At 35.5% G+C, this 25,730-nt stretch overlaps 4 protein-coding genes and 2 long non-coding RNA genes across 6 annotated transcripts; 1 reads left to right on the top strand and 5 right to left on the bottom strand.

Moving 5' to 3' along the window:
- Positions 1 to 708: 708 nt before the first annotated feature.
- On the bottom strand, positions 709 to 1,586 carry LOC116130545. Its single transcript, XR_004128070.1, has 4 exons — positions 1,572 to 1,586; positions 1,270 to 1,403; positions 1,118 to 1,181; positions 709 to 732 (listed from the first exon to the last, which is right to left on the bottom strand). It is a non-coding gene; the product is annotated as an uncharacterized LOC116130545 (long non-coding RNA).
- A 7,920-nt stretch (positions 1,587 to 9,506) lies between these two features.
- Positions 9,507 to 10,106, top strand: LOC116130664 (uncharacterized mitochondrial protein AtMg00810-like). The gene is made up of 2 exons (XM_031416391.1): positions 9,507 to 9,692; positions 9,840 to 10,106. Exons 1-2 carry the CDS (start codon positions 9,507 to 9,509, stop codon positions 10,104 to 10,106), a joined length of 453 nt encoding a protein of 150 aa, XP_031272251.1.
- A 3,822-nt stretch (positions 10,107 to 13,928) lies between these two features.
- Positions 13,929 to 15,408, bottom strand: LOC116130663. Its single transcript, XM_031416390.1, has 5 exons — positions 15,326 to 15,408; positions 15,123 to 15,231; positions 14,884 to 15,030; positions 14,605 to 14,680; positions 13,929 to 14,080 (listed from the first exon to the last, which is right to left on the bottom strand). Exons 1-5 carry the CDS (start codon positions 15,406 to 15,408, stop codon positions 14,076 to 14,078), a joined length of 420 nt encoding a protein of 139 aa, XP_031272250.1. The 3' UTR covers positions 13,929 to 14,075.
- Positions 15,409 to 15,410: 2 nt separating this feature from the next.
- On the bottom strand, positions 15,411 to 17,868 carry LOC116130662. The gene is made up of 7 exons (XM_031416389.1): positions 17,794 to 17,868; positions 16,921 to 16,968; positions 16,521 to 16,714; positions 16,214 to 16,431; positions 15,796 to 16,088; positions 15,534 to 15,691; positions 15,411 to 15,420 (listed from the first exon to the last, which is right to left on the bottom strand). Exons 1-7 carry the CDS (start codon positions 17,866 to 17,868, stop codon positions 15,411 to 15,413), a joined length of 996 nt encoding a protein of 331 aa, XP_031272249.1.
- Positions 17,869 to 22,131: 4,263 nt separating this feature from the next.
- On the bottom strand, positions 22,132 to 23,668 carry LOC116130661 (vacuolar protein sorting-associated protein 52 A-like). The gene is made up of 2 exons (XM_031416388.1): positions 23,448 to 23,668; positions 22,132 to 22,323 (listed from the first exon to the last, which is right to left on the bottom strand). Exons 1-2 carry the CDS (start codon positions 23,640 to 23,642, stop codon positions 22,132 to 22,134), a joined length of 387 nt encoding a protein of 128 aa, XP_031272248.1. The 5' UTR covers positions 23,643 to 23,668.
- Positions 23,669 to 25,051: 1,383 nt separating this feature from the next.
- On the bottom strand, positions 25,052 to 25,432 carry LOC116130546. The gene is made up of 3 exons (XR_004128071.1): positions 25,359 to 25,432; positions 25,209 to 25,260; positions 25,052 to 25,106 (listed from the first exon to the last, which is right to left on the bottom strand). It is a non-coding gene; the product is annotated as an uncharacterized LOC116130546 (long non-coding RNA).
- Between the last annotated feature and the right edge of the window lie 298 nt (positions 25,433 to 25,730).

The following is a 25,730-nucleotide window of genomic DNA, read 5'->3' as shown; positions in this document are numbered from 1 at the left end:
CTCATCCAATGCATTTGAAAATGCTCGATTTCATTGTTTCCCACTTGAGTAGCAGTTGGGCAGTAGAGATAATTGTCCTGACTGTTGTCCCTATGAGCTGCCTGCCTAACTCCAAAAGTTTTTACTCCATTTTCAGCAGAATATACATGATTGCACAAAAAACATCCTTGAGAAAAAATATCCAGCGGCTTATAATTGATAGTCAGGTCCTCTGCAGTCTTAATCAGTTTTACAATCCAATTAGCATCAAAGATGTGTCTTAGTGCAAGTATCTAAGTACCACAACCTCCATGTGCTTTGGGAGGACAAGGAATTCTACCATCAGCCTCTTCTCTCTAATCAGGAAAGTTGCATGACTTCTTAGTGATCTTGTCTGCAGAAATTTGGCTGTCAAAATCTGTAACCTGACCATTTGCTTTTTCAGCTAACTGCTATTCAGGAAGCTCTTCTTCAATACGTCCCTGTTGAAAACCTTTTCTTATTTCTCCACAGCAAGTCCGGCAGAGATCATAAGAACAATCAGGATTGGGGCAACAATCGACATGCTGCAATTGTCACTGTTGAATAAGAAAAGACTCATGGTTAAAACTTTTACCGTTATAAATATAATTTAAACCACTATACATAAAGAATTATGAATTAGGGTATCTTGAACTCATAGTACAACCATTCAACAAAGAAAGATGAGAAGTTACTGGATTGAACATGCCCGAGTCTTCTTCTACACGAAAACTGCAAAAAAATTGGACAAAATAAGAAATTAAAATGAAGAATTGGAAGATAATAATAAGCGAAGCTGAGTGAGGGAAAAAATTACAACCCGAATCAACCAAAAACTTCCAACATACAAACAAAATTTCAAAATCCAGCACAAATAAATTGAAACGACGTTTATTACAAAGAAACATATACACATAAAAAAGAAAATTACCTTCTCCAAATCCCTATTACGCTGAAAATCAGCCTCACCCATTACCTACATTTAAAACAATCAAATAAAAACATAAAATATTTATATTCAATTAAAAACGTCACCCTTTGCAGACTTAGTCATACATCACAAATGAAAAAACTAATCGTTTCACATAATAAAACCTTAACAATTAATTAAGCTTACCTTCGTGAGAATGATGTCTAGAAGCTCTGCCCCGGCGTTTGAATCAGACACCCCAACTGGATGACTGTAATGAAATGACGATTCCATTAAAACTGAAATTTCTAAATAAACAAAAACAAAGTTTAAAAGGAAAGAGAATTCAAAATCCCAACTCGTCGTGGCTTCGGACAAACAACAGACTCCCTCTGATCAGAGAATTCAAAACCGTGCGTCTCCTCACGGGCGCCAAAGGCGTTCTTCCGATGATACAATTGATTCATCTTCAAAAATTTCCAAAGAAAAACACCTAATCACACAAAAACACAGACGAAATTCTCAATTTCACAACAATAAAGAACATATGATTCAAAAATTACAAATCCGTTCGTTTGCCGGGAAAATCCAAAATTTTCTCGAGAACCAAACGGAAAATCAAGAGATTTGAATCATCCGGTCAATAGATCTAGATCCAAACCTTGCTCTCCAATCAGGAAAGTTGCATGACGTCTTAGCTATCTTGTCTGTAGAAATTTGGCTGTCAAAATCTGTAACTTGACCGTTCTTTGCAACAAAATTTTTAATACAAAATTAATTTTTATAAAAAAATTAAAAAAAAAACTGTGCGGACCTTTAGCCCCTCCAAAGAGGATGCTCTCATAAACAACATACTCGGATTTAACATCTTGAAACATCGTCTACTAAACCGGAGTGGGAGAATCAAGAGCTCACCGGCAAGTGCCGGAAGTGGGACGACTGTGAAGGCTCTGGCGGTGGTTGTGGTGTCGCATGGAGGAGGTGATAGAGCGGCGACGTGAGTTGTGATAGTAAAAGGCTGAGTTGCCATTAGGGGAGAGAGATGAGACATTTTGGGGAGAACCCAAAGTTTGGCGAAACGACAATTTTCGACCCATCAAGTTTCAAAACGACATTTTCGCACCCACAGTCCGTTAACTTTAACTAAAAAATGATAGAATGGTAAATTTAAAATACAGATGAAGGGTATTTGTGTCATTTTATCTCTTATACACAAACTTTTGAAAAAAAACACCCTGAATTCAAACGCTTCCTTCCTCACCCCACTGCCGCTCTCCACTACTTTTCTCATCAACGCCATTATCGATCAAGCTCTCACCTATGCTCAGTTCATCCGCCAAGTTAACTCTCTCTCCTTCTTATTCAAGACACACTACTCTCTCTGCTAAATGATATCACTTTCATCATTTCCCCTCCCCCACCAATTGCCCAAATCTGGCATTATATCGTTGTTATTTGGGAAAATGGGTTGTTTTTTGTTTATTGAATTGTTGGGGAAATTGATGGGATCAGAGAAGTGATGGTAAAAACGGAATCGCACCAGATCCACGTCGATTTGGCTGGCTGCGATTTGGTCGCCAAGGTCTTGGAAGCTCTTCTCATGAGAGGCCATGTTGAGGAAGCCCTTGGACGCATTGATCTGCTAATGCACAGGGTTGTGCACCCAATTTTGGTAGTCTTTTATATATTCTGTCTGAGAAAGGGAAGACCGTTGTTGCTCTAAAGGTGTTGTATGTCGGAGAGAGTAGTTTTGCCTTTTTATCTCCCTTTCTAATTTTAGTATAGTTTTTCAAGTAGAGAACTTTTGCTTGAAATTTTTAGTTTGAGAATGATTCAAAGAGCTCCATCTTGATCAGAATAACTAGTGGAAAACATAATGTCATTTGTTCAGAATTTGAAAGGTGTAACACCGCACTAATCGTCTTACTATACCACATGAAAGTTTCGCTTCATATTTCCGAAAATCCAGATCTATGTTCAAGCTTCGACAGTCATTTTAACATAAATATTTTAATACCATTTGTAGCTTTGAAAAGGATGATTTGTTTTTAAAATCAGTTTCTTCTTGTAATGTTAATATTGTAACACAATCTAGTGAACCTAAAGCAAAGTCAGGCTTCCAGGGTAAGGTGCAAATCGGCAGCGTTTTTTGCAAAGAGGAAAGAAGAAAAAAGAGAAGGGTAGTTTTGTCTTTACACTGTTTATACATGTTAGAAAACAGATTTTCTTGATGGAACATACGGTGGGTAGGAAAGTGTCATTTTAAAACCTGACGGGTGGCAAAATATCGTTTCGCCGAACCTTGGGTGGGAACATGTCGTTCTCCCAACATTTTGATTATATTTGAGCAGTTAAATGGATAGGGTGAGTTTAATTAGAGAGATGAGACAGAAAATCATGTAATTAAGAGACGCTTGGGTTGATATGACCTTTGGAATACCATTGCACTTGTATAATTGTTATTAATCTCTCATTAAGTGAATGTGGATGTGAGATCTCTATAATTGTTATTAATATCTCTCATTAATATCTTTCATTAAGTGAATATGGATGTGAGAAATTTCTACAGAACATTCACAATGCCATGCAATGCACCTGTATACTTGTTTTTAATACCAATCCAAGTGTCACAATGGTTAAGTCTTTGAATGCTAATGCAATATGTAATAGCTGCTTACTACACATATCCTCATAAAAAAAATATGTATAATACAAGTACATGTATATTAGCAAAAGTAGATGGGCCCAAAATTTTTCTTTTATTAAATATATACATTACAAAAGTCATCAAAAATATGGTGGACAGTGTAGCTATTTCTCCTCGCCTGCCGACGTCCATCCGACCGCGCCCTCACCTAGATCCTGTAAAAACATAGAAAAGAACGGGATGAGCACAAATAATACTCAGTAAGTAAATCCTCTACTACTCTATCCTCGTAACTCATCTCTTAATTCTTTCCTTACATTACTCTCTCATTTTCTCTTTCTGTTTCTCTTTCTCACAACACTTTTCTACTAACCCTCTCATTGGAATGCCACGGCCACATCCTATCGGAGGCACGGCTGGGACTCACTCCCACTCTTTGTGACTTCTACTCACTCAAATGTCATGGGCCCATCTTACCGGAGGCACGGCTGGGAACTCATCCCACTCTCGTGACTTCTACTCACTCAAATGTCACGGCCCCATCTTACCGGAGGCACCACTCTCGTGACTTTACTCATTCTCTGCCGATCAGACTTGGTTATGCATGGATTCAGAACCCTTGGCCATATGAGTGTAATCTCTCTCTTGGGTACTCTCGGGTATAGCCCTCATCCGCATGTACTCTCACAGGCTATACCACTTCTTTCTCTTATACTCATGCCGCTCTCTCAATGCAGCGTACATGCAGGAATACTCTACCCATCACTTACGGGTTGCCCATCGCACAACCTACTCTACTCTCTTCTTTAGCACTTCTCTTTCTTTTATTCTATAGTGCTCATTCTCTCTTTCTCTTTACTCTTAAAGTAGTTGATTCTCAAAATTCTCTACTCTTTCTCAAGCTACTTCTCAAGTACACAATCAAGGCATATAGATAACTCATGCTCATTAATGCACTCATGAAATGCAAATATGCAATGTTACAATAATTAAGGTTTTCTACTCTTACTCATGCTTTTCTTAAGCATTTCATCAAACAACTCATGTGCATACAAAAACTCTACTTTAACCATAACTCTACTTCTCTCTTTAACCATCCAAAATGGGAGAAAACTTCCTCATATAGCCATAATTCCTGTCAAGGAAAACACTCCCAAAAAGATTTATGCAATACTCCTCCAATTTCATCTCAACTTCAACCTCTCTTCACACATCAAACACTTCTCATAAAGTAACATATCCAACAACCATTAACTTAATACAGATCTCATCTCAATTCCTTAATAACATAACATACACATGCAAACATAAATCTCTACTCAATAGATTTCTTAAATCTCAACTTGGGTTGGATTTACTTACCTTGTGAGTAAGTGACTCCTCTAGCACTTCTTTTCCTTTGGTAGGTAATCTTTTCTCTACAACTTTAAACAATAACATAATAAGACTTCAATACTTTACTAAGTAAGTTTCACAGCTAAAGCAAGAATTCTTACCTTAGGAAGCCTTAGATTTAACTCTCTACCCAAAAACTACTCAAAAGCCCTCTAAAATCCTTGAAAGATTGAGTGAAAAGTTGAGAGGAAGTGGTGAATGGGAATGGCGGTGGAAGTAGAAGAATGAAGGGTTTACTAAGACTAAACCCTTATTAGCTCATATTATACACGTCCTTTCCCATTTTGCCCTTGCTCTTTCTTAGAAATTCCATCTTTATCCTTTAATTCATTGCACTCACACTCCTAATTCTAACACATTCTCCATGAAATTTTCTTGCATTTCACTCCCCATTTTTCCTGCTAATTAGGGGTAGAATGGTCACTTTGCCCCTGTGGAAAATTCTCTAGAAACTTCATCCAACTTTTCAGCCGGCTCTTCGCCGCGGCGAAGAAATCCAGGGCCTACGTCGCCGCGGCAAAGACTATTCCTCGCCCCGACGAAGACTGTAACCTCAAAATTCACCAAGTCTTAACCAATTTCAGGGCAATTACTCAACCAAACCAAAACATCAATTCAACCAAGGGCCAACCAACCAATATTAACAACATACAAACTCAATTAAGAGCAAAATAATAAACATTTAACTACGTACCTCAAGTGGGGAGTTACACAATACATCTAAAATTATTATTATTATTATTAATACAAATCTAATAATTTTTATTAATTATTAATTATAGATGGAGCAATAAATACAAATTCAATGTATCAAGATGAAGCAATTTGATTAGACTCATTAAACAACAAATCCTATTTGTCAATCCAATGTGTCAAGATAGAACAATTCTACAAGTTCTAAAATATTTCACATGTCAAACAACCAAAAAGGGTATATTTATATATTATAATCAGATGGGTAAGATCAATATTGTGAAAATTGAGTGATTGGAAGAAGAAGAAAGGAATGAAAGTAGTTTTATAGGAGGAATTGTTAAACCGTAATTATTCAACAAAATATAGATTGAAAAAGGAAAAACAAATAGACAGTTGTACCCATGAGGGGGAAAAATATTCAAAATTGTTCAGTTAACCCATTGGACATATTTCAAAAGATGCAAAATAAATCAGACTTTCAGTAGACAATTTGATTACTCTTCAAGTACATGAACAGTGAAGCGATTAATCTTGACAACAAGTATGTTGAACAATAAAGATTAGTGCAGAAAAGATGTTTAAATAAAAGAAAATCAGTAAAATTAATCTTGATGCAACCAATGAATAAGCATTAGCTTGACCTTCGTAATTCAATTGAACTTGTAATGGGTATTGTAAGTTTCAAAAAAAAAAAAAAAAGATCGTGCCGATGAATTACAAAGGTCAAGTACATTTTATGTTAGTTTGCTCAAGCCCCCAAATATAATATCTGAACTATTGAGGTTGGCCTAGTTCATGAAAACTACAAATCGATCGTGATTACAATTGTAATTGCAACTAAATTACAATTGTCAGATGGTGGCTGGGGTGTTCTGGGTAAATTGTTTTCAGAATAAGGGTAATAATGTTAAAAAAATGTATTATGTAGGGTGCGTTTGGATCGGGATCATATAAGATAACGGGGGTAATCTTCGTTTATTTTGAAAAATTTCGTTGTTTGGTTTGCAAGTAATAAAATATTACAGGTATCCTTTATTACAAATAGTGTTTATTGTTAGTAATGTAGGGGGTAATCCAATACCCTCACCCAGGGTTGTTATTAAACAATTACAAGGTAATCTGATTTTTATACCTATTTTGCTCTTAATTAAATACCATTTCAGACACAACTGTCTTCAAATGTCTACCAAATAAACATTACACAACCCCCCTACATTTAAGAATTTAGCTAAAACACCACAGCCACAAGAAATTTAAAAGTTAACAAAATACCTCTAGTCACCTAAGACCATCGTCGGCCATCGATACCAGTTATCGTAATGGCGCACGACCGACAGGATTTGGCCGATCATGCGTCGACAAGGTCATTTCACGGCCAAAGATGTGGTTGTGAAATGACCACAGATCTAGCCATGAAAAAACCACTGTTTCATGGCCAAAGATCTAGCCTTTTTTTTAGCCAGATTTGTGGTCGTGAAACGGCCATAGATTTGTGATCCATGGTTGGAAATGGCTTTTTCGACACACGGCTGGCCATATACGGCCAGTCGTGCGCCATTTCATCATCTGCTGGCGGTGACCAGTGGTAGTGGCTGGCTGTTGGTAGTGGCTTGTGGTGAGTGTGAGTGATTTTGCTACAAATTAAAGTTTTATATGGTTGGGGTGTTTTAGCAAAATTTCAAATGTAGGGGGTTAAAAAATTTATTAAAAAAATAATAAAAAATAATATTATATTAATATTTTAAAAGGGCAATTTAGTAATCTATATAACATACCCACCCATTTATCCTTCCAACTAAACATATTACTCACCAATGTATTCGAACCAATTAAACACATTTCCTAAACATTCCTAGCAATCTTCAAGGTGATATATTTTTCCATTAATATAGCATCCCCCTATAATAAAACATTATATAACACAAACGCACCTTTGGGGGTAAAATTATAACAAAATTAAGATTACCAAATAATCTCAGAATACCTAAGAAAATGGTGATAGTTAGATTACCAACTATATAACTAACAATAATTACTATTAGTTTTGGAAGATTATTGATGAACAATTTTAATTCCTCGCAAGTGCACAAATCGCTATCATAGTCTAGTGTGCAAAAGCAAGGGTCAATCCCACAGAGATTTGTAAGCACTCAATTAATCCTAATATACTATGCCTTAATTAAACAAATAAAATAAACAAAATTTTAAACAAAAGAAGTGATATTGCTCGTGAATATTTTTCTGCTCCTTTTAGCAAATTCATGTCATCTCAAGGAATTCTCCATCAATCCTCTTGTGTTTATACTCCACAGCAAAATGGAGTTGCTAAGCGTAAGAATAGACATTTGATTGAAACTACCCGAACCCTGCTTTTACATAATCAGGTTCATTTCTGGTTCTGGGCAGACGTTGTGTTAACTGCATGTTTCTTAATTAATAGGATGTCTTCTTCTATCCTACAAAACCAGGTCCCTCATTCTGTTTTGTTCCCTGATCAACTGTTACACTCTCTTCCTCTATGTATCTTTGGTGGCACATGTGTTGTCCATATCCTTTCCCCAGGTACCAACAAACTGTCTACCAAATTTACTAAATGTATTTTCCTAGGATATTCAAGACTTCAAAAGGGTTATAAGTGTTATTCTCCATCCACTCGTCAATACTCTCTGTCCACTAATGTTACCTTTTTTTAGTCTTCTCCTTTCTTTTCTACATCAGACAATGATTCTATCACCACAGTCCTTCATATATCCCACATTGAATCTACTTATAATCATCCTGTAGAGTTTGTTACTATTCCTCCAAGTCCTACCCCTATGGGCGAGTCTCCTCCTATAGGTGATGCTACTGTTCCAAGTAAGACTATTGACACTATTCTTGATGATGTTCCTAAGGCTCCTGTTACTGAGGCTCTTGTTCCTGATCCTCCTACGTCAGATTTCTCTCCTGCTGCGGCCCTACCTCCTCAAGACCAATTTCCCATTGCAATTCGTAAAGGTATGCGGTCCACTCGTAACCATCATCCAATCTATAATTTTCTTAGTGATCACCGCTTATCTCCATCATATTATGCTTTTGTGTCAACCATTTCTTCTGGCTCTGTTCCTTCTAATGTTCGTGAGGCACTGAATGATCCCGACTGGCGTCAAGCTATGGTTGAAGAGATGATGACTTTACATCATAATAATACTTAGGAATTAGTTCCTTTGCCTCCTGGCCAATCGCCTGTTTGTTGTCATTGGATTTATACTGTCAAGGTTGGCCCAGATGGACAGGTTGATCGATTGAAGGCAATGTTGGTTGCAAAAGGGTATACTCAGACTTATGGGTTGGATTATTACGAGACCTTTTCTCCTGTGGCTAAGATGTCTTATGTCCGCTTGTTTTTATCAATGGCTGCTCTCCGCCACTGGCCTCTGTACCAATTAGACATTAAGAATGCCTTTCTTCATGGTGAGCTTCAGGAAGAAATCTATATGGAGCAACCGCCTGACTTTGTTGCTTAGGGGGAGTCTGCCTTGGTATGTAAACTTCGTCGCTCTCTGTATGGTTTAAAACAGTCCCCTAGTGCCCGGTTTGGACGACTCAATAATGCCATTCAAGAGTTTGGGATGATTCGATGTGAGTCTGATCACTCTGTTTTCTATAAACATAACTCATCAGAGCAATGCATATATCTGATTGTCTATGTTGATGATATTGTTATTACGGGAAGTGATCAGGATGGCATTAAACAGTTGAAGACACACTTGTTCCCCCACTTTCAAACCAAAGATTTGGGATTACTTAAAATACTTCCTTGGTATCGAAGTGGCTCAATCTAGCTCATGTATTGTTATTTCTCAAAGAAAATACGCCATGGATATTCTGGAAGAAACAGGGATGTCAGATTGTAGACCGATAGACTCTCCTATGGATCCTAATTCAAAGCTCTCACTTGGACAGGGGGAGCCTCTTGCAGATGCTGGGAAATACCGAAGACTGGTTGGTAAACTTAACTATCTCACCATTACACGACCTGATATTTCCTTCTCTGTTGGTATTGTTAGTCAGTTTCTATAGTGTCCTTGTGACAGTCATAGGCATGCAGTTATTTGGATTTTAAGATATATCAACGGCACACCAGGCAAAGGACTATTATATGAAAACAGGGGTCATACACAGATTGTCAGATATTCTGATGCTGACTAGGTAGGTTCTCTATCTGATAGACGTTCCACTTCAGGTTTTTGTATTCTTGTAGGAGGAAATCTTGTATCTTGGAAAAGTAAGAAGCAAGATGTTGTTACCAGATCGAGTGCAGAAGCAGAATACCGTGCAATGGATCTAGCAACTTCTGAGCTCATTTGGATGAAGCAACTAATCCAAGAATTGAAGTTTACAGAAGTAGTAAAGATGAAGTTACTTTGTGATAATCAAGCTGCTCTCCATATTGGCTCCAACCCGGTGTTTCACTAGAGGACTAAGCATATAGAAATTGATTGTCATTTTATCAGAGAGAAAATCTTATCTAGTTGTATCACCACTAGTCATGTCAACTCAAATGATCAGCTAGTAGATATTCTCACTAAATCACTTAGGGGTCCTCATATTGAATTTATTTGTAACAAGCTTGGTGCATATAATTTATATGCCCCAGCTTAAGGGGGAGTGTTGAGTTGTACAAATCAACCGTTTTAGGAATATGATCATATGTTTTAGGAATATGATCTTTAGAATAGGAAATTAGATCAACTCTTTCCTAGTTTAGATTATTTCATTCCCTTATTTGGATTGTTGAATGTGTACAAATTGTTGTATAATTCTTCTGATTTTTACAACTACGACTGGAAGAAGGCGTACATGCAATGCGAGGACAAGGCTCAAGGTATGAACACGAAGCCTGACTATGTCAGAGACAGTGACTGGGAATTTCTTACAAATACATGGAACAATACATGAAAGTATAAGGTATAATGAATTCTTCCACATCACGTCGGTCTCATTAATTACATCACTAACCATTACAATTGTTTTGGACCCGGTGTTTCAGAGTAGTAAATTTTTATTTAGTTGTCATTTTTCTTGGTTGATAGGGAAAAATACCGCAATAACATTACAATTATGATAATTTCTTATGTCCATGGTTAAACGCATCCATGTGGAAACGAATGCATTGGAAAGAACGGGTTCTGACTGGAGTAACAACGATGCTGAAGAAACGGAATCGAGATCGAATTAATTTAGCCGCAATTCTTATTATTATTTATCTCTTCTTGACCTATTTGTTTCATAAATGGTTTTTCTAACCCAAACTCCAGAACTCTGAACATGCTTTCAGGTTGAAAATGACTATCTAACGGGGCTTGGCATTCGATTGAAGTCCCATTGTCGAGAATTTGGTTGCTAGTTTTCAGAATACACCAGAAGGAAGCAGTTTCAATTTCGACTGCCTTATTCCTTCCAACTCAACCGCCCACTGACCTCTGATCTGGTAACTTTATTTGATCTGTTCACACTCTTAATTGTTAACCTGGTTTTGCTCTGTATCAGTTAGTTGATATTATGAGTTTTTCCAGAATATGTTTGCTCCATAATATGTTTGTTGTCTGTTAAAGTACCAAGAATGATTATTTTTAGAGAGTGTTTTTCCGAAAGAACCAGAGATACTCGGTCGACCAAGTCAGGTCTGGGTAGGATGTACGCGTGATTAAAATTAATCAGCTAGAAATAGGGTTTGTGCTAAATAACGAAAGACAAAGAAGGTTTTTAAAGTGGTTCGGTGGGTTAAAACCAAGCCTTATTTTATTGCCTATGCCCGAAGTACATACGGGGTGATCACAAGATGAGAACTACGTTAAAGTGGTTCGACAAATTAAAACCAAGCCTTATTTTATTGCCTATGCTCGCAGTACATACGGGGTGATTACAAGATGAGAATCGTAGTAGCGAGCTAACAATGCTCCACTAAGTATGTTCTTTGCTTACGAGTGTTTTTCTAGAGTTTTGATAGGGTTGTCTATTTATATCCCAACAATTGAGGTGATGTCTCCCTTTTATACATGCTTATGACAATGGTTGAGAGTTAGTAGATTATGAGTGGATTACATGCATAATCTCTTGGAATTCGGATCTGAGTTGGTGTTTACCCATACTTAAGTCAAAGTAATCATGCTTGTGACTAATAGACTTATTGACCAAGTCATCTGTCGCGGAAGCGACGTGTGGGGTGACCCTGTTCGCCCGATCTCGACATAGTTTGCGGACAGTTGACGCGAATCAAACCGTAGGAAAATCATGCACAACAGAAAGAATATGGATATTTCTCTTTTTGTAGACATGCTAAAGGCCTACAGAAGACCAGGCTTTTGTTATTCTGCCATTGTAGGTTGTAAGCTACTGTTATATAATGGTAGATTTTTTTTTTTTTTGTATTTTGGAATCTATAAATTGAAGATGTCTGATGGTTATGTCTTGTTGAATAGGATGTTATGATATATATATAATATGGGGTATTTGTTTATGATTTAATTCACATGAATGGATGGGATTTTTAATCTCCATTTCGGGATCTGGAGTTTACTATGGATGCAGTTAATTGAAATTTCGCAATTAGTCAGTCACATCACTATATTTTTTATTTTATTTGACCCGTTTTAATTACTTGATTTCATTATTTTGTAATTAAGTTACTATTGAATTATATGTATTAATTATACTTGGAGCAATTTTAAAATAACTGTTTATCTTTTATTTTTTATATTTTTTGCATTATATAATTATTTTAGAGTGATGTTATTTAAGCCCCAAAATCAATTAGAAAAATAAATAAATTTTAATTTATTCTAAAATTACCCTTTTAATCTTTTTTAACTTCTCTAATTTCCTAATTTTTTTTTAACCTCTTGTCTTTCTTAAAAACTCATGATTAGAAACAGTTATGGAAAAGCCATAAAAACAAATTGGAAATAATATTTCTTTTCATGATTTTATATAAGAAATGCTTATTCCAAATCGAAATTAGGACTCCCACAAAAAAATTATAGATCCATTCTAACTTTACTTTAAATCAATAACCACAATATACTCTAATTAAATGGTAATGTTAAACGAAAATTAGAATATCATTAAAATTCTTTTGACTTAAAAACTATTAAATACTATAAGCTCCTACGCAAATATTTGCAGCGACTTAGACCCAGCAATTAAAGGGAAACCAACTTTTCCCACCCAAGGTTTGGCGAAACAACACTTTCCCACCCACCGCTTAGATCCGTTGCTAAAATTCGTTAACTGACATGATATAATTACTGTTAAGACTAAAATTCCCTTTATTATTTGAATCCAAATCCATACCCAACGATTCAACTAGCGATTGCAGTGGAATTACACTTGGCCAAGTGCGAATCAATCAGAATTGCGTCTAACCTTCTCACAAAAATCAACACACAAAATATCCACCCTTATCCAAATCAACACACAACATCATCACCCTTATCCAAATCAACACACAACAACATCATCCAAAAAAAAAAAAATTACAAACTGAAAAAAAAAAAAAAAAAAATAGTTGGTCGGAATCGCACCTAATGAGGTGCGAATCAATCAAAATTGCACCCAACCTTCTCACCACAATCTTCTCACACAAATCAATAAACAAAATCTTCTCACATCAATTGGCTAGAGTCACACTCGGCCAGGTGCGATTTAGGACGAATCACACTTGGTCGAGTGCGATTCCAATTGAATCGCATTCGGTTGAATTGACGCGGATTTGGTACAACTCCATTTTCACCATCCCTTCTCCGATCCCATCAATTTCCCCAACAAAGCATATTGATTTGGAAAAGCTATCCATAATATGCTCTTGACAAGTAATATATCAAGTCTTACACACTTCAAAAGTTAGAGATGAACAACAAGAAGAATAAAAGATAACTAAGACAACTATAATATTTTCAGAAGTTTACCCTCGCAAAACGAGAACAAACCATATTAAGGATGAGTAGTAGTTTCTTAAACTTTTAAAATTTTGAACTCATTTAATTTAAAAATTGTTTAGCTGGTTACTTTTATTTTATACTTTAATAATATCAAATATATTATACAGATAATCAATTGTTTTTTTATCAAAATCTCTTCAAAATTTACCATTTTTCCTAGGAAAACAATTCTTTGAGCCTGAGAGAGCACATATGATTTACAAAAGTCTGAGGACAAAAGTAATTTATTAAAATAACAGAACTAGATGTCGCTCCTTGACAACCATCATGTCCTCCATTAAGATTAACAACCATCATATCCTCCATTAAGATTAAGATAACAGCAGAATCTTCTGGGACACAAAACTTCCCCAGTAGAAACCATATCTTGCGATTCTTCAGCTTCAGACCCATATCCATTGACTTCTCTTGGAGTATTTTTATGTCTGAACTTATAGAACCAATCTTAGACTGGAACAAAATTTCTAAAAACGTTTGTACTCATGAACTCCTGATCATACAAGATCCAATTAAAACAAAGAACAACTCAAGAAACACAGTTAAAAGAGGTGGCTCTCCGTTTGAAATAATAATAATCGTAATAACTATTGGATATGGTTCATACTTTGCATGGGCTTGAAGTCCCCCACGCAGACGCATTCGGGGGTCTCACTCCTCAGTGAGTGGGCGGCGGTCCTGCTTGGTGGTGGGCGGGCGGGGGTGAGGGGGCAGCAAATCATATCATGAAAAATGTTTTAAATGGACATTTGCGTTGGCGTTAAATAGCATAAACTGATTCTGATTATAGGTGAGCCGCATGTCTTTTGTATTATCAACTTTTACAAAGTCATATAGAGCATTAATGTAATTTTACCCATTTTATAACTGGGATGGGAAAAGAAAACATTCAAGATGATCCAGAGTACCCAACAAATATTCTCTTAAATGGCTTAGTTGAAAAATGAATTAAACCATTTGCATTAGATGCAACTTACCTTCTTGGTCCAAAGAGATGCACCGAAGTGAAAAAGCAAGCTGAAAACACCGAACTAAGGCCATGTGGCTGGATGTCTGTCAACACCAAAATGATAACCATAGATGTTAAGTACAGTACTAAAGTACACAAAAATAATTATCAAACTTCAGGCATGCCATAAAAACTCAGAAAAATGATGAGACCATGCAAAATTTGTTCCACTTGTTCAAAATATCTGAAAAAGGAACACACAGGAGATAATGTAAAGACAATGGAATATAAAATAAACATGAATCACCTTAAATTGCATAAACAATAAAGCAATGGTATAAGTGTGAGCCATAGCCTCAAAATTTGCAGGGTTATTTTCTGCAGATGTTGCTTGAACCCAGATTGATGAAAGCAAAACACTCACTTGATGGCTACTCAGTCGGAAGGAAGTTATCTGTGGGAAATAATTTAGACAGGTGAATGATTAAATAGAATTTCTAAAACACTCTCTTTAAATTAAAATTATTGGATTTTCGGGTTTCATACTGTTTTTCCATTAGTCAGAGCACACTTAAAGCTATATGACTGACTATGAGAGTGTTTCACATTCACATCTGGTACCCGACTTTCCTCCTGCAGTCCTCCTACCTTCATCCTGAAAGGAGAAACTTCCACTTCTTACTTTCTGTGAAGTAGAGATTGGCAAGATGCTAGAAACAGCTTGTGAAGTATCCTTGCCCTGATCTGACCAAGGGGAAACCAGAGATGACATTAGCACAACAGAAAATACACTATGCGCCCCAACTCGGGTTTCATGGTCCGGATGAGCCATTGCTAGGAGTAACTGATGAAACAGAGCATTAGCAAAAGCTTGAAACAGAAATCCTCAAAAATTAGATGTTTCTTCAAATTTCATAAAACTGAACAGTATATTGCGATTTCAACAAGTACACTTGCCTTCTTGTAATATGAATATATGATATCTTTGGGATGGAAGAGACAATCTGAGCAGTCCTATGAACAGCCGAGATTGTTGTTCTAGCAATAAGAGTATTATTTGAAATATTCTCTAGCAAACCAGACATCATATCAAGATTGGGTCCTGCATCGCCAACCTGTTAAGTACAAACAGTTGTGTAACAGTTGCATATATGGCATGCCTGCATAAATATTTTTGACTCACACTTCAAAAAATAAAAAAACATAAACAATCGCAAACCTTCTTTGAGAGCTGTGAAATGTAATTTTCTAAGGCATATTGAAGATCAGCATTCCATTTAGCCATATCATCCACAGCATTAGATAATTCAGCTGCATTTTGCAGGCATTTTTGTAACTGTTTAATCAAGTCAGTTATTGCACCAATGATAGCAACAGAGGCCTGCAGCTTTGCATTTTGTGTGAGTTGTGTGGCAATGTCAACATTATGAATCTGTACATGAGATTGCTTGGCAACATTCTTATGAACCAAGTGCTTGATCAAGATAGATAGCAACAGGTGGGAGTTTCCTCCTGGAGATTAAACCAAAAAAAAAAAGTTCATATCAATTATATCCACAGAAAAACTAATAAAAAAATAATTGCAGCAAGATGGAGCATTAAGGTTCTTGCTGGAGCATTAAGATTCCATATGTAACCTGATTCCTCCAAAAGCGACTGCAGGTACAATATAACAGAACAGGCAACTCCTGTATCTGATGACCAATGATTTTCTACATCAAAATGATGGAAAAGGGGTTCAACCACACGCTTCACTCTTGTAGTTTCCTTAGCCAACCTGGCAATATTATTCAAGCAAACTTTGGCCCAGTAAGAGGGGCTCTTAAAAGTGTCACTGTCAAATTGGCATATAAAGCTAAGTATGTTAACTACATTTGAGAAATCTCCTTATATAAAGAATATATACCCAAGAAGTAAAAAATGATGCCTTACGTTGTTGAATACAAATAAGGCTTAATCACAGGGTTCTGGAGAGAAGAAACCCTCTTACTCATATCTGGAAAAGATGACCCATGAGATTCTTCTTTAAGCACCCTTTGAACCCACTGGTCCTGAGATTGATAATGTTGCCTCGCTTCTTTACCATCCTCTGGTTTCATTTGAAGATCGAGGTAGTTCTCCAAAGTCACTGAAATAATCTATTTCAGAATGGAAAATTACTTCAAATTAATACGAAAAGCAAACACCGTGCACACTTGCTAGTGTACCCCATAGTCCAACTTAAAATATAATAAGGAAAAAAAAGGTTTCCCAAAATTCACGTATAAACTAGATGACATTAATTATATATATCATGTAAGTAAAAAACACTAACAAGAACCAACGAGAGGAAAAGCAAACTCACATTGTCAATGTCCATTGAGATCTGTGATTGCTCACCCATGAACCACACCTAAGCATAGGACGTGGGAAAAGATTATTAAAAGTGGCACAACATTAACAAATGAAATCTCTACATTTGAAACAAAAAATAATTAAGTTTGTCAATAGAATATGTTGGGAGTTATGAGAAAAGAATTTAATAATTATCTATTCATGTATTAAAGGCCAAATGATAAAATCAATTCAACATCTTCTAAGTCTGATAAAGGGGCCTGTTGACAAGTAGAGGAAGTGACAGACAATGTGGTCCAGAAAGGTAATGCAGAGAACCAGCTTGCTACTAGAAGCAGATTTCATGTTCAATCATGGTCCTCCGCAAGCAGGAAAAAGTGATGCCACACCCACATTCTTAAACAAAGAATGCAAGTCCAAAGCCAAAAATTATTTTTATTCAACAAAAGGTTACATTGTTTTGTTTTAGTTAGATTTTGATTAAAATTAAATAGGTCTGTATTATCTCCCATGTAAGAAGGACTAGAAGTGTAGGACTTGGACTACTATGTACCTAACCTTACCAAATCCATACTTCAGCAATCATGTTAAGTCCTCTCATCAAATGCCTTAGAGAAGTTTAGAAGTAAGAAAAGTAAGAAAAGTAAAAGATTACAAAAAAAGTGTACACAGCTATAAAATGGTTACGGCATTTCGTAGCAGATATAAGTACCAAAAACCAATTAAATTACAACAGTATGCATAAATAAATTTTAAGCATTATAAGAAAGAAGAATTTATAAAAAGAAACTTAAAAGAATTGGCCATAGAGATTAATGTGCATTAAGTCTGATTGTATGTATATCTAAATGTGCATTTACAAAGCTACGTAAATAAACTGTACCATGTTAGAGAGAGCTTGCATCCCAGCAGGACCAAACACAGTTGAAACAAGATATTGAAAAATGATCAAACACATGACCAAAAAGATATATGTGCCATATAGATAACTCACTTGTATTTAAGAAGAACATTCTGCTGAAGGATCTGAATGTTTGTTTTGGGTTTTCTCAATGCATAAAGCTTCTGGACAATGAAGTCAGAAACCTGCAAAACGATGAAGATAGTCACATTGAATTCTTGTGCCCTTGTTAGCAGACAAAGGTGCCGTGAAGAAAAGTTCACTGCATGGTCATTTAACATCATTTACTTCCCTATTCAAAACTATCATCATTGTTTTCATAAGAGAAGTCATAATTCTAAACCAAGCTCGGGTGAACACCTGGGAACACCATTTAACTACCTTTGAAACTGCTTTCTGCCTCAGTTTTTTAAGCTCCTTCTTAACATCTTTAAGGGCTTTTTAAGTTTTAACCATAAGATCCACTTCAACAAATTTCAGCTTCTTACTTAAGATCTCAAGTGTTCTCATATACTCCTCGTTGACCTAAATGAAAATTCCACTGAAAATATGTTATATGATGAAGGAAAGGAAAACCAGTAGCTTCCACATTAAATAGGATAACAAAGCAACATTTATGGTGAACAAGGAAATACTTGAGGACATATATGTGTGTGTATCTATGTATAAGGTGAAATTATGGAATTTGACTAATCATGAGTTATAATTTAAGAAATGAACCAAAAGGAACAAGTGAAGTTCAGATCTTTCAATAAATATGATTTAAGCTCTAGGGGCTAGTGCACTTCAAAGAAGAAAGAAGACTAAACAGACCAAAGGAGTATACAAAATATTTTATATCTATAAAAAGAAGAGATGATCATAGAGTTCAAAGGAAGGAGTGTCCAAAATAGAGACGAGCTAAAACAATCTTTTACAATCTTCAATTGGTTATATTTCAATTTCAGGTCCGCATCCCATCTAAAATTGATAAGACTTGTACATAGACTTCATGAAAACCCTAAGAACAAGTATTAGTATTGTAAAGCTTTTCCTAACGAATATGGTAACCAGTAAAACTTTTTTTTTTTGGGTTAAGATACAGTATAATATTTTTTGCTATACAGTAAGGTGAACCATTGATCCACAAGACGTACAAGACAACAGTGGTAAAAAAGTGCATCCACTCTATAATCTCAATACCCAATTCAGCATCCAACATTACTGGACAAAAGCCCACCACTTTCCTAAGATGAAAAATAAAGAACCCTGAAATTCTTTAGTTAAAAAAACCTATAAAGATATCAAAAGACAAGCTCTGCCCACAAGAAGGAAATCTCTCCTATAATTGCATCCTCCAGAATCCTTTTCCATCCATATTACCCAAAGAGTTGCAAGCACTGACATCGCAATAGAAACTTTAGATTTTCTACCCCACCAAAGCACAGAAATACTCTCAAATCAGGAATATGCAAGACTGATAACGATCCTCACCAACCTAGCTGCTCTAAAGAGATGACATCACAATTTCAGTGAGAAGACAGATAATATTATTGATACGCTCCATCACCTTTACACACAAACACACCAATGATGACATAAGTAAAACACGATACATTTCTTTTGTAACTACTATAACTCATGCCCTCCCAAGAAAAAGATATATTAAAATCTATATCGATCAAAAGCTGAATCATGACAAGGACTTGCACACATAAACTTTGACCACGTAAAGAGAGCACCACTAACCCAAGAGACCTTTAGGAAGAAAACATATGAGCAGTTGCAAAATAAAATAATAAAACCATCATGTTTAAATGAGAATCCAAATAAACAACAAAATACCTCTCCTTCAACAATTATCTACCATCCTTGGAGGGATTATACTGTCTTCAACAAATTTTGCTAGTTTTGACTCTGCCACCTATTCAAAGAATATATAACCAATTACTGCATATATTCAGAAGATGGAAATGCATGAGAAAAAAAAATGATAGTATTGACCTAGTGGCATAAAAATCATTTCCCTTAATGAGCAACAAACATTTAAGCAACACCTTTTTTTCACAAATTCTCATGAAATAATTTATTGTAAGAGAAAAAAAAAAAAAACACTTAAGAGGTCCCTCTATTAATCCTACCATATAAAAACAACACCTTTTGGATGTAGATGTAATATACAATTTTTTTTTTTTTTTTTTTTTCTGAGAAGAAAGAAACAAAGAGAATACTATTGGTTGAAACATTAATGAGAGAAGAGTGAACAAATTGTCCACAAAGGTTAGGATCCATTTAGAGGATCAGAAAAAAAAAAAAAAACTATACAACAGAATGAAAAGCTCAAACAAAGCTCAGGACAATTCAAATATCAATGTCAATCGCACAAAATTAATCCAAAACCTTCCCATTGATTATCTTTCTTAATAAAGCACTTCAAAAGCATAAGTTCTTTTTGTAGAACTACTGATGCTGTAACTTAATTAACTATCTGACGAGCAGCATATTCTCAAAAATGATACTCATAGGCATAGAGTTCGTCCATGTGCACCCCAAACACACACCAAGAAAAGGGAAAAAGGGAGGCACAAATATTATACTAATAGAAGGAAAGGGTTAATATTTCCAATACAGAAAAATTCCTTCCAACTGGACAGGCCACCCACTGAAAAGTTTAGCTAGACCACCTAAAACAATTCTTTGAGCAACATCTTCCTGAGAGAGCACATATGATTAACAAAAGTCTGAGGACAAAACTAATTTTATTAAAATAACAGAACTGGATGTTGCTCCTTGACAACCATCATAGCCTCCATTGAGATTAAGATAACAGCAGAATTTTCTGGGATACAAAACTTCCCCAATAGAAACCATACCTTGCGATTCTTCAGCTTCAGACCCATATCCATTGACTTCTCCTGGAGTATTTTTATGTCTGAATTTATAGAACCAATCTCAGACTGGAATAAAATTTCTAAAAATGTCAGTACTCCTGATCATACAAGATCCAACTAAAACAAAGAACAACTAGACAACATTACCAAGACAACTGAAAAGCGAAGCAACAAACTGTAAATCAACACCAAGGAACCAATTTGAATAAATTGATGTAAGCAAAGAAGAATGAATGAGAGAGGATAATATTTGAAATATTCTTGAATGTTCTTATCCAAATAAATGAATAAAGCTTCTTATGTGCGATTCTCAGATGCTAATAATGCCTGTATCAAGGACCATTATTTTGGTATCATACAGGTATCATGTATGATACCAATGAATTCATATCCTGGGAGGGTTAAATTAGTAGACCGTCCTTTTCAGCATTTTTTTGTAAGTGGATGCTCTCAGAACTTGAACCATGTATGTGACATTTAGCAGTGACCTTTGCTATTGCAACAGGCTTTTACCACCGGTCATGGGCATTGTGATATAAACAGAAAGTAAGACCATATTTTTAAAAGCAGCAGCAAATATGAAGCTAGTAGATCTGTCAGCTTATACCAAGCAATTCTAGAAATAGCATCTCATTGCTGATGTCTTTGTGTGTCCTACAGAGTCCCTAACCTCCAAATTTTATTGTATGGAATGATTCAACAGCTATGACAGCAATAAGTAATTTAGCATCCAGCATTCGTTGTTATACAGATTCCTGTCAAGAACTCAACAAAGAAAATTTTCGCTTGCTCCTTTCCTCCTCAACTTGATAACAATTTGCAATCCATGACAGGTTCTACTACTAAAAATAGTTAACTGTATTGCACAACATAATTATCACTTTTTCAGTTGCAAAGTTATATAAATAAGCATCAACTACTACATGAGAGTGTTCCATACAGCACTTACGAACTAAAGGTCAAACAAGAGATTTAAATCACAACATTGGGAACAATACATAATGTTATCAGACAAATATAATTCTTGAACTTCAGAACTTTACTATTCATTGAACTAGCAACTAGTAAATACTAAACATTCCTTAAAAGTGTAATTGTAATACCTTTTATCAACAGAACAAATAAAAGATGTTATCTCAAGACAGACGAATGCAAGTTTTTTCTGGCTTNATTGTTAACACTGCAACAACAAAAATAAATGACAAAGAAAAGTTAAAAGTTGGCTAGCACTTCGAGGGTCTAGCAGCCTCCCTTGATTCCAGATTTCATCCTCCTCAGCTTACAAATTGTTCTCTCTTAAATACTGCTGAACTCACACTTTTCGCACTGCCCTTACGTGGAGATTCTTTCTAACTGATTTAAAACTGCATTTCCTTTGCTGCCCCTGTCCAGTGAATTTCCCATGCTGCCCTTTCTCCTCTTTTTGTAAACTTTGGTTATAGGAGGTCTATCATAACAGAACTGGATGTCGCTCCCTGACAACCATCACAGCCTCCATTAAGATTAAGATAACAGCAGAATTTTCTGGGATACAAAACTTCCCCAATAGAAACCATACCTTGCGATTCTTCAGCTTCAGACCCATATCCATTGACTTCTCCTGGAGTATTTTTATGTCTGAATTTATAGAACCAATCTCAGACTGGAATAAAATTTCTAAAAATGTCAGTACTCCTGATCATACAAGATCCAACTAAAACAAAGAACAACTAGACAACATTACCAAGACAACTGAAAAGCGAAGCAACAAACTGTAAATCAACACCAAGGAACCAATTTGAATAAATTGATGTAAGCAAAGAAGAATGAATGAGAGAGGATAATATTTGAAATATTCTTGAATGTTCTTATCCAAATAAATGAATAAAGCTTCTTATGTGCGATTCTCAGATGCTAATAATGCCTGTATCAAGGACCATTATTTTGGTATCATACAGGTATCATGTATGATACCAATGAATTCATATCCTGGGAGGGTTAAATTAGTAGACCGTCCTTTTCAGCATTTTTTTGTAAGTGGATGCTCTCAGAACTTGAACCATGTATGTGACATTTAGCAGTGACCTTTGCTATTGCAACAGGCTTTTACCACCGGTCATGGGCATTGTGATATAAACAGAAAGTAAGACCATATTTTTAAAAGCAGCAGCAAATATGAAGCTAGTAGATCTGTCAGCTTATACCAAGCAATTCTAGAAATAGCATCTCATTGCTGATGTCTTTGTGTGTCCTACAGAGTCCCTAACCTCCAAATTTTATTGTATGGAATGATTCAACAGCTATGACAGCAATAAGTAATTTAGCATCCAGCATTCGTTGTTATACAGATTCCTGTCAAGAACTCAACAAAGAAAATTTTCGCTTGCTCCTTTCCTCCTCAACTTGATAACAATTTGCAATCCATGACAGGTTCTACTACTAAAAATAGTTAACTGTATTGCACAACATAATTATCACTTTTTCAGTTGCAAAGTTATATAAATAAGCATCAACTACTACATGAGAGTGTTCCATACAGCACTTACGAACTAAAGGTCAAACAGGAGCTTTAAATCACAACATTGGGAACAATACATAATGTTATCAGACAAATATAATTCTTGAACTTCAGAACTTTACTATTCATTGAACTAGCAACTAGTAAATACTAAACATTCCTTAAAAGTGTAATTGTAATACCTTTTATCAACAGAACAAATAAAAGATGTTATCTCAAGACAGACGAATGCAAGTTTTTTCTGGCTTGCCCAGCAAGAATTAACATACCTGAAAACCGCTGAGAAGAGTCTCCATCTGTGACAAAATGGCATCGTCATCATGAATTTGATCATGAAGGGACACCAAGTTATCACTTTCTTTAATATAATCCTGCAGCATTGAAAAAGTTCTAGCATCAATCAATAATAATTCATAAATGAAAAAACAATAAAAGTAAGATACAAGAAGATGATTCAAGAGCATCTCAGCTATATATAACCCTCACTGAGTGATAGGACAACACATAAATCGAAGATAAGGCACAAAGGCATGAATTGATTCAATACAATTTTTTATAAAAACATAAGATAAAACAACTGAAGTACTTTTGTTTAAAAAAATAAAAATAAAACAACTGAAGTACTTGACCTTATTAATTGACACCACAACATTACATACAAAGCATCTCAGCAAAGAAAAATAACCACGAACCTGAATAGAGTCCAACTCAACTTGGCGTAGATCAGTCTCAACCTCCTTCATGTACTCCCTTAGTGTTGTACCTTTAGACAAAATGTTTTCAACTACCTATATGAACACATAGACACAAACATTAAGGTATAAAATATGAAGTATAGCAGAAAAATTATGGAAACAAATATAAAATATTAAGGACAGGGCAGTGCACAAACTTCATGTCGCAAGTACAAGAAGATCATATAGAATGCAGACTCCAAACCAAGCTACCAGATAATCAGAAATGTAATCCAGACACTTTATTCCTTTTTACAGATAAGTACTCTCAAATTGCTTAAAAAAATTAACTAGATAGTGCAATCTGTCGCTTCCTGTGTTACTCATTTAACAATTTAATTTTATACTAACATCTGAATCACTTTGTTCTGCAAATACTCAGACACTAAGGCAAAATTTCACCTCTGAGGAACAAGACAACCTTGATTTAACAAACATCAGAGATTATCTCTATCATACATCAAGATATCACAATTTTCCAAGAGTGTTTTCAACACAATAATCATCATGACAAAAGCCAAGAAGCAATATGAACTCATAGATCTAATCTATGTAGCCTATTGTACAAACTTACACCATGTCAACTCAAGGACTGCAAAAAATAGCAACAGCAATAAACATCTTCACAATAAAATACCTAGAGATCTGAACAAAAATACAAGACAGTTTACAACTCTTCTCTTACAGTTAAAAGCACTCTCCATGACCTATCCCACAAACTTTTTCGTAAGAATCTTCTAAGCAATAATCTCTAAAAACGAAAGAAAATTTATTTCTTTTCCAGGTTTACAAATTAAATTCAGTCAGCATCACTACATGATGGAAAGAGAGTGACACTTTTGGTCACCGACAAAGGCTTCCAAAGGTGACCCTCTCAAGTTTCCAGCTATTTCCAAGATTTTAGCACCTCAATCAACTCACTCAGAGAACTTACAATCACCCACCATTTATTTCTTTATTTTAAGTTACTTTACCAACTAATTTTACACAAATATTCAAGAAAACTTGAGAATAGTCAAATTCTCTAAAACACAGATCACACCTTAAACAAATCAATGAGCAAAGTTCTACATAAATTATACAAAAAGCTTCCACAATTCTTAACTTACCCACTTGCATCTTCCTCAAAAGTCAAGTCTCACACAAATCAAACACATTTTTCTGGGCATCATTTGCATCACCAAAAGAACCACCCTACATACAAAAAAATTTTTCATATTTAAAATCCCAACAAAAGCAAACTATCCAATTTCTCAATAAGGGCAAAGAAATTAACACTTCACAAATAAAAATTACCACTTGGTTTGCCACAACATTCGCCATCTTCAGACGCGCACAACAGCTTCACCTACACAAATTTTAAAAAAAATTCAAAAGAACTTTAAAATTAAGTGAAAAAAAAAAATCGTATAATAAGATTGGATATTCGTTTAATTGCTTGTTTACCTAGAATCGAAATGGATTCGTGTTCAAAATCTTTCCATTGCTTGTACTGTTGTGGATATTGCAGTGAAGGCGCAGCTGTAGTACCATAATTGTAAGTTGGCAATTGCCTCTGCAGGGTAGTTTGAGTATTGATGAGAACTATAATTTTCATAATTGTCTTCATTCCATGAGTTTGTCTGATTATTGTAAGCGCTACTTGGATAACTTCCAGCTTTTGATAATCACCAAGATGGTAGTAAATGCCTGAATAATTTGCAGGACCAGGATAAGACCCTGAATTCAGAAACGAAGAAATTGGCTGATAAGGAGCACCTGTGTTTTGACATGCTCCGACGGGCTGGGAGTATGAATGGTTAGGTGTTGAAGATTTTC

The sequence above is a fragment of the Pistacia vera genome, unplaced genomic scaffold (genome assembly GCF_008641045.1).
Source record: "Pistacia vera cultivar Batoury unplaced genomic scaffold, PisVer_v2 Contig223, whole genome shotgun sequence".
NCBI classification, from domain to species: Eukaryota; Viridiplantae; Streptophyta; class Magnoliopsida; order Sapindales; family Anacardiaceae; genus Pistacia; species Pistacia vera.
This window is presented reverse-complemented; position numbering and strand designations above follow the sequence as displayed.